Below are 9,596 nucleotides of genomic sequence, written 5' to 3'. Positions count from 1 at the left end.
TATTTTGCTTATATATATATTATTATAATTCAGTCATATAAGTTTCATCATTTTCGGAGGTAAGCGAACGCAGGAGCCGTGTACGCTGCTGCGTAGGGGGAGTAGGCAGTGTAAGCAGCTGCGAAAGGGGCAGTATACGCAGCAGCAGTGTAAGCGGCTGCTACGGGAGCAGTGTAAGCGGCGGCAATAGGGGCAGTGTACGCAGTGACAGGTGCCACTGCAGGGACCGCGGGGTACGCCACGGAGTGGATGCCTGGCTTAGCCACGGCAACGGAGAGAAGAGCTACGAAGGCCACCTGGAAACATACGAGTACCAGCTTTAAGAAAAAAAGGTTTTCCTAATAGAACAACGCAGCACAATACAAAACAGAAAAAAGATAAATAGTTGCATTGGTGCGCCCAATTTAGAATAAATAGTATTTATTATTTATTTATTAAATACGTGTGTATGTCCTACTATGAATCGTGTATATTAAGAATATTAAAATCGTGTGTACATATTTTTAGATAATTGGTGGCTTAGACCATGACTGTAATTTTAATACTAATTGAAGTTCTACACGTGACAGTATTGACGTAAGAAATGTTAAACATTTGCTCTGCTCTAACTAATAAGCAATCCGAAGACGTCATGAACGTAAAATCTCGTGGCCTAGGTATATCATTACTCTAATATTTCTCAAACGTGATCGGCATATAGAACTTATCAGTAATATATTGTACCTAAAGGTAAATCATTTAAAATTTGTATTTACCAGCTTGAACATGATTGTTGATTTGTGTTTTTGGTTTGGGATGTGAAGAGTGAATGATGTCTGGGATAGCATGTCGCTGGTTAAATACCTGATTACACACTAAATGAGATTTCGAGACAATACGAGTACGAGGGGCTGCTTGCGCATCGGTAATGCTCCGAATTAAAGATACACATCTTGGATACATTCGTGCCATAGTGAGCCACGAAAATAATTTTATTAAAACTACGAAAGCTTCAATTTTATAAATACCTCCACAGTTTAAATGTTTTGAACACCTTTTAAATATATTTATCAGAAATTGAAAACATTGATTGTTTACAAAAAGAGTCCATAATATCACTGTTAAGATTTTATAAATATTATTTAAGCAACGTAATCTTCATGATGGATATCGGTCGTCATAATGAATAAATCAAAGAATTAAATAATACCTCTTGATAGTAGTCGTTTCTAAGAACTTTATTATACACAATTTAGTTACAAAATAATTTATGCCGAGGCAAACTTATCGTTCTAAAGGACTTCTTCTAGCTAATATTTAGGTAATTGTGTGAAAAACTGCAGTATTTTGATAGCCAATCTTATACATTACCTATGTAATAATGAAATGAAATTCACAATATAAAGTTAATTGTCTTGGTTCGTTGTTGCATTGGTCGGTAGCTTGGGCATGCAGGTCCGGTCGCATTGCATCAGAGGTTACTCCGCACGTGCCCGTGGTGACAATCCTCGCTATAGCAATTGAGCAACTACCTGGAGGTCAATGTGTCTATTCAGCCCGTACCATAAAGAGTCATTGAAGAGTTTATTTACCCAGGAGCGTGATATGACAGTTTCAATGGACGTTTTGAAACATGATTCCATTTATTGACAGAATCAGGTTTTGCTGAAATTGTGGTAAGTAGTTGTATGGTAGGTATACAACTACTTTCTTGTTATCTTTGATATGATATCAAATTATACCTACACTACATACAGTTAGCAACAGTAGCACAAAACAAAACTTTCAACAATTTGCAATTATCTTAACTAGCAGGCCAAATTGAATACACGTCCTATATCTTAGGCTTTTCTTATTTCATTTTACAAGGGAATATATAACTTTATTTTATATGTCGTAGAAAAAGTAAAGTTTATGCGTGGGTAGAAATTACATAATAAAATTTAAAACGTCAAACATTAATTGTGTCAATCATGTAGATTTCCAATTTTATTCACTTTAGGATTATTTGATTAATATCTATTGAATTCACGATGCGTTCATTCATTTAGTCCATTTTTAGGGTTCCGTAACCAAAGGGTAAAAACGGGACCCTATTACTAAGACTCCGCTGTCCGTCTGTCCGTCCCGTCTGTCCGTCCGTCTGTCTGTCTGTCTGTCACCAGGCTGTATCTCATGAACCGTGATAGCTAGTGCAGTAAAACAAATGCTTCTGCACAACACGTATAATTTGTTAAGCACTTCCGAACACCACTAAAAAATCTACACATGGGATTTAAAAAATTATTATAACCAAAACAAATTATTTTTTCTGACGGTCCGCTTTCCGCACTGGCGTGAACTGGTGTACGTGCGAAAGATAACGGCGTATAAATTTTGCTGTAGAAGGAAAGAAATGGATTAATGAGATGGAGATTATGGACGATAATGACTGTTTCGACGGGTGATAGGTGCCTAAATTTAATGCCGAATATTAGTTTCGCCTGACAATTAGGAGCAATTAGAATTTTGAAAATGCCGTAAAGAAATGCAGAATACGGATAACAGCGGCTTTACAGAATTAAAAGAAATATGGCACAAAAAATAACAATGAACAATTATAGGGTTATTAAACGGGAACCGATTCCATAACGTTAACAATTATTCAAGCTCCGTAGACGATGACAATTTGCTAGTTCCTTTCCTAAGAAAAAAATTCGGCCAATCAACGCTGTACCGTGACCTATCGAACCACGCAGTATGCGGGCTCGTGTCCTCCGTGGGTCTGCTAGTTCCTTTCAAAAGAAAACGTTCGGCCAACCAACGCTGTACCGTGACCTATCGAACCACGCAGTATGCGGGCTCGTGTCCTCCGTGGGTCTGATACCTGACCGCCGGTCGACGACCATCCACTGCCGACTGCCCGTCGGCGGCTGTGCCTTGTCGTTGATACGGCCACCACGTACCACCTGAGCACTGCTCGACGGTGGCCTTAAAAAGGTCCTGGTGCAGGCAACTACGGCCAGCAAGGCCGCGGAACGACGGGAAGAAAAGCGCACTCCAAGTTATTATTGGCAACTTCCGAAGAAAACGTTCCTCTCGATTAAAGGTTTACTTGACGGAAACAAGGAAAAAATTTAAAAAATATTCGCGGACCACAAACAGATCTTTCCACGTCAATCTCAAAATCCCATCTGAAGTCCTGCGAAGAAAACAAATTTCTTCTTTCCGAATCAGAATTGAAATTCAAAATTCAACGCAATTGTAACCTGCCAACATCGAAAATATCTAGGTTCCATGTGTTTTTTTTAGAGTGCCAAGAGAATTCCGCGCTAACGATAATCCACTAACCCCTCGCATAACAAACAATTAAAAAAAACCGAATAAATACGCAACCTACGTTGATATGGAAGAAGTTCCAAAAACCACCGATAGATGGCAAAAAAATTAAATATGTATGCGAACGCTACACTAGACAGTTGAAATTTTCACAGATGATGTATAGGTATTTCTGTTGCCGCTATAACAACAAATACTAAAAAAGTACGGAACCCTCGGTACGCGAGTCCGACTCGCACTTGGTCGGTTTTTACATGAGGTAAGGCATTCCTTACCATGTTGAAAACTACTAATTAAGATAAACATTCAATGCAATCAATTACTAATGGACAATATTTTTTACCGCACCAGTTCGTAAAAGCTCTCTTTATGGTTCAAAAACTGATGAGAAAGATGCATTGTATCCATAAGATTGGCAAAGTGAATTGATGCTTTTGTAGGCGGTTAAAAGTTACTTTTACAATGTATGTCAGTAATCGATATTACTTGGTCGATAGCTGACATAAGTCTACACCTACAGTCTACCATGTACGTTTGCTTCATAAGTTACAGTTAAATAGGTAATTGAACAAATATACATTTTCACACATTATACACATTCGAGAATAGCATTTCATATATTGTTAAAATAAACAACGCTGTTTTCGTCATTTACTGCGACCATAGTACTATTTAGTATCACGCCCAGATTAACTAGTTCTTCCTTGTGATATAGAAATTTAGAACTCGTATAAGTAGCACTGTACCCAATAACTTGCTCTTTGAAACTTCGGGATCGGATACACAATTGAAATCCTACATGATTAAGGTAAGCAATCCGCGTCGTTAATTTCAACAATATCCGAATAAATATTTATAGTTAACATTAAGGCGTAAATTAATATCTGATTGTATCTTTGTTGATGTACTAAGAATTACTTAGGTGTTAATTAATCTCAAAAATTAGGGTGTTTATCAAATTGTTCATTGTTAATCAAAATTTAAGAAATTTCTAAACGTCAGCGATTTCCTTTTTCAACTTCTACCATAGCTTATGTTTGTAAGATATAAAAAGAACAAGTACCTATGTTAAATTCTTCTCTAACTAAACTACATTCAATGACCCTTATAATATATCAGCTGTCCCATTAAGAGGATAACGTTGGCACACGTTGGTGTGCGGGCGCCGGTATCTCATCATGATTCTTGGGACGTGAGGTCCGCGAGGGCCCTGGTTGCAAGCGTTCGGCCTTCGTCCTCACTATAAAATTTGCTGCCCCCAGTAATCGGACATCACTTAGCTTAGCACTAGCACCGTAACACAAACAAACCATCAAAATGTTCAAACTGGTGAGTTGAAATTTATTTTTAGTGCGTAGGTATTGTAGCTACAGTTTTAACGAGTGAGACAGACACGATTTCCTGGCCTTTAGTATCTATTCTCTTAGAATTTTGCATGTGTATAGGTAGGTATGTAAGTACAGAGAACCAAGATTTATGTTATGTGTAAATCATTACTTGTAGATCTCAGTCTTTGTTAACGATTGTCTTATGTCTAAAATTGTTTAGAACAGTTTCCGATATCCCCGAAAAAAAGAATATATAAGTACATATATACAAGAATTGCTCGTTTAAAGGTATAAAATAAGCTGGCGTCATACTCATTTTTGAAATATTAACCTACATTTTATTTATCCCACTAAGTAAATTAACACATTAAGTAACCCATGGAAACAAAGCCCAAAATAAATGAGGGACAAATTCTGTCTACTCATTTTAACTTCTTTAATAAATATGTGTGATGGTTCATTACTAATATTTCAAATGCTTAATAATTTATTGGTTTTACAGTTCATCTTCGCCTGCCTCCTGGCCTTCGCCGCCGCCAAGCCGCTGGTGGTGAGCTACGCAACGCCGGTGGCAGCGGCGTATACGGCGCCCGTGGCGGCAGCGTACACCGCTCCCGTCGCCTACTCCGCCTACTCCGCCTACTCGCCGCTCGCCTACTCCGCGTACAGCTACGCTCCCTACTCTGCCTACTACCTGCGCTGAAGTGTTCTGTAATAAAACTGGCTACTATCTGATAATAAATCCATGACATTAGACTAATATGTGTTTATTTGTTTACACGACATAATCACAATCACAAATAACACGATCTTATTTGTAGAACAATAAAAGTTGGTACCGTCAAATGTGCCTACTTTGTTTCCCCCTGGGTAATTGTGCTCTAAAAGTTTTTATATATAATTAGGTACATGAAAACTATAATATATTGTGATATATTGTAGTTTGTTACCTATAGTTTGGAGTACAATTACCTCATTTAAGTATTTCAACATGATATTAGTGATGATCTATTATAAATCGGCATATAATATACCAAAAACCGGCCACGTGCGAGTCGGACTCGCGTGCCGAGGGTTCCGTACTTTTTAGTATTTGTTGTTATAGCGGCAACAGAAATACATCATCTGTGAAAATTTCAACTGTCTAGCTATCACGGTTCATGAGATACAGCCTGGTGACAGACAGACAGACGGACAGACGGCCAGACGGACAGACGGACAGCGGAGTCTTAGTAATAGGGTCCCATTTTTACCCTTTGGGTACGGAGCCCTAATAAAGCACAATTTTAAATTGTCGAATTTTTGATCAATGTATGTAAAACTCCTACACGTTCTAATTTCTTGGTATTTCAATTTCTAGCAGTGAGAACTAGTACCAGACGTAGATATTATTATTTGTCACTTTGAATGTTTATGTTATTTTAGAATGTTGTTTTAAAATGAGAGCGTAACTTCGATACTATAGCGGCGGATAGGTTCGTGTGACTTAGTGCTATGTACATATTTACAAGGAATCATCAATTCATCTTCAAAGTTAATAATTGTAACACCTGTATAATATTTAACTGTATTTTCCAAAAAAAAAACGTTGCGTCTGGCCTTAGTATAAAACCACGAGAGGTGCAATGCCCGCAGTAGAAAAAACATGGCGAAGCGTCTAGGCGTTACTCATATAAGAGGCAGCACAAATCAAAAACGCCAGGATTTTTTTAATTGTAAGTAAGGATAATTTATTCTATAAGCTACATATCATGGTCATGTAATGTATTGTATCTAAAATTCAGTACACAGATGATGTATAAAATACAGTCTAATAAGGTTAACTAATAAATATAAAAACATCATTAAATATATTATAACTTACTTATGTATAGTCCGACAAGAAATCACTGACATATATGCAACGACAAGCTGTAGAGAACAAATTGTGTCCGCGAGGTGTCCGCCATTTTTTGCGTTTGACGTCTGTCACTAAGCTAAAGAATAAGCGCAGCTAGCCAGTAGCAATGAAGTGCATGCACTTCATTTAGGTGCGGAAACATTTTCTTCGAGAGGCCGCCTCTAGTGTATACATATTGCCTCAATGCAAGAAATTGGAGAAAATTATTGAGGGCGCTACTTCGTACGTGACTGTCACATTGACGTAAAATGCTTAAACATGGCAACAACTCAGTATGGATTTTTTTAGTACCATTTTATTTAATTTCTTCAATTTTATGTCGCACTATACTTACTCCGTTGGCTCAGCGACCCAAAATGAGACTTGGCCTCCGACACAAGACAGCGCCACTTTTCTTGGTCTTGTGCGACCTCTCTTCAATTGTTGACTCGAAGTTCGCGCAGATCCGCCTCCACCATGTCGCACCAGCGATACCTGGGGCATCCGGTAGGACGTCCACCTGCTGGGCGGCCCAGGTACGCTCTTTTCACATTCCGATCTTATTCCATTCTTTCATTAAATAACAGTTATTTTTCTATTAATTGCTTCATTTCGTTAAGTTTTAAATCGTAGTATTTTAATTAAGGAAACTGTTTCTTTTTAAACTGAAGCATTTTGAAATAAACTTTTTTTTGTTTTTGAAAGTACTCTAAAAATTACAATATCAAAGATGTGAGTAGGTTGAACAAAGTTAGATTACTGAGTTGAAAATGTTGAAATTGCATACCACTGTTCGTTTTGTTAAAAAATGTACCACCGAATATTTTCCACAATATTGGCATGAAATTAGATTTTTAATATTCACAATCTAATAAGGCAGCTTACAGAAAAGAGTGCACTGGCTCGTTCGCCGCCCAATATGTAAAATTTTAAGATGTAGTTGGTTCAGCCAGCAGAGTTTTTGAAAGATCGTAGCATTCGTAGCACTTTCTTGGATCATAATACGGTTTTCAAAAATTTTATTAACAATCTTGAGGCCTTTCTTTAGTAACTTCATTGAATCGAAGCCTGATTTTTGACTTTTTCTCGATAGGAAAAAAATCACGAACGTGTCTTAAAAGGCACCTTAAAATTTTGTAACAATTTTTGTACAAAAAAAATATGGAATTGCTTCTAAAAATGCGCAATTTTATTTTTTATCGCGTTCATTAATTACTTTTTTTGTTAATAAAACTTAAAAAAAAAAAAATTTTCAAAACAAACAATTTGTAAACATATCCGCGCTTCCAGGCAGGCAGGCACGCACGGCCATATAGGTAGGGATATTTTAACCTCAAAATCTGAAATAATTTTCGCTTTTACCCTTTTCAAGACAGTATCCATCCATTAATTTCTGTTTAAAATGCCAAAAGTTTTATTTCATATTTTGAAGTCTACCAAGGTACTTTCCATGAGTTTTTTCCGTTGATCGTAGGTCAATAATTTAAGGCAGGAAGCAGCCCACGCATGCGATGTATGCACATTGCAGATGTTATGAAATCTGAACCCTGAAATTTGTATTCTTGGAAACATACTTATCATACACAGCGCAGCGCATGTATGTTTTAAAGCATACAAATTTCAGGATTCAGCTTGTCATAACGCATTGCATAAGTTGCGTACGTGGGCTCAGTTTGCCCCTACCTTTAATGCTGGGATCGGAACATTGTCCTTTGCGATGTCTGATACTAAATAGTATCTAATAAGTAGAAGGTTCGGACGAAAAGAACGTACCTAATTAACATTTGACATAATGCTGCATCGAACCAATCAGTATATGAACTTGCAGTACAAACCATTGTCATTGTGTCAAATATTGGATCTGCCTAAAAAGGTAAAAAATTCATGAATGTCTTAATGTCCTGGTCCCTTCAATGTATAAGTAAGTAAATAAAATAGGTAAATTAAATACAACACTTTTGGTAACGGTTCATTTATTGTTTGATTGTTTCATAATCACACTTAAATTAAATTGTAGAAATCAACGGCGGAGGTAGTAGGAGTAAGGAGCGGCATAACCGTAAGCCGAGTACGCCGAAAGAGGAGCGGTGTACGCATTACTGTACGCATTGGTATACGCGGAGTACGCAAAAGGAGAGTAGCCCGCAACGGGCCCAGCGTAGCCTGGGGCAGTGTACGCTGCAGCAGTGTAGGCGGGTGCGACGGGAGCGGCGTACGCAGCAGCGACAGGGCCGGGGAATGCAGTGTACGCAGCGGATATGGGAGCTAGTACACTGGGCTTAGCAGCGGCGACGGCCAGGACGCAGGCGGCGATCAACTGCAAATAATTGTACAAATATGTCATAAAAAATATCAAAAATACCCTTACTCAACTTTTTCTCAGTTTTACCATTAATGGAGCTCTCACCAACAGGCCAATTCGAGTTTTAGTTATTAGATCTGATTCAAATATGATAGGTACTGATCTAATAACTAAAACTCGAATTGGCCTGTAAATGTCAACATTTGGCGCAGGCGCATTTAAAGTAGTACATCAACCGTGATAACTTGATATGTTATAGTATTGCTTTCTTCAATTTAAAATAGGAATCCAATATTGATTCAAACTTAAAATATAAAAGGAAGCTTATAAATACCACAAGTAGACCTTATAAAGACCACTGTATCAACGTATGTACATCTAGACAGATCATACAAATCCATGCGTACGTAGTCGCGGGCAACAACTAGTTTAGTAGCCACTAGTTCTAAATTTAGATTACGCCCAAGAACACCAAAACGGAGAAAACAAGACTGTTTGTCTGTTTTAATGCACTCGTGACTAAGATAACTAGCAAATTATCAGCACATATTTCAACTTACCAGCTTAAACATTTTGGTATTTTCAAATGTCTATTAAAACAAATTGAGCAAGTATTGAGGACTGAAGACGTGAGTGTGATGTGCTGATGTTTGGGTGGCGTGCCATTATATACGTTTACTTTTGTATCAGCTGGTATGGAGAAATAGCCTCGCGAAACCTGGTTGGAATAACAATTTGCAGCGTCTGTCCAAATTCGGCCACCTCGGAGTTGCTGGCGTGGTGAAACTAA

The 9,596-nt window shown here is 37.8% G+C and overlaps 2 protein-coding genes across 2 annotated transcripts; both read right to left on the bottom strand.

Moving 5' to 3' along the window:
* Window positions 1-882, bottom strand: LOC134745492 (vitelline membrane protein Vm26Ab-like). Its single transcript, XM_063679536.1, has 2 exons — window positions 756-882; window positions 1-296 (listed from the first exon to the last, which is right to left on the bottom strand). The coding sequence occupies exons 1-2, from the start codon at window positions 825-827 to the stop codon at window positions 48-50; spliced, it is 321 nt and encodes a 106-aa protein (XP_063535606.1). The 5' UTR covers window positions 828-882; the 3' UTR covers window positions 1-47.
* A 7,642-nt stretch (window positions 883-8,524) lies between these two features.
* On the bottom strand, window positions 8,525-9,378 carry LOC134745681 (vitelline membrane protein Vm26Ab-like). Its single transcript, XM_063679798.1, has 2 exons — window positions 9,367-9,378; window positions 8,525-8,821 (listed from the first exon to the last, which is right to left on the bottom strand). Exons 1-2 carry the CDS (start codon window positions 9,376-9,378, stop codon window positions 8,525-8,527), a joined length of 309 nt encoding a protein of 102 aa, XP_063535868.1.
* Window positions 9,379-9,596: the final 218 nt, after the last annotated feature.

The sequence above is a fragment of the Cydia strobilella genome, chromosome 11 (genome assembly GCF_947568885.1).
Source record: "Cydia strobilella chromosome 11, ilCydStro3.1, whole genome shotgun sequence".
NCBI lineage: Eukaryota > Metazoa > Arthropoda > Insecta > Lepidoptera > Tortricidae > Cydia > Cydia strobilella.
The sequence above is the reverse complement of the archived record's forward strand: the minus strand, read 5'-3'. Positions and strand labels throughout refer to the sequence as shown.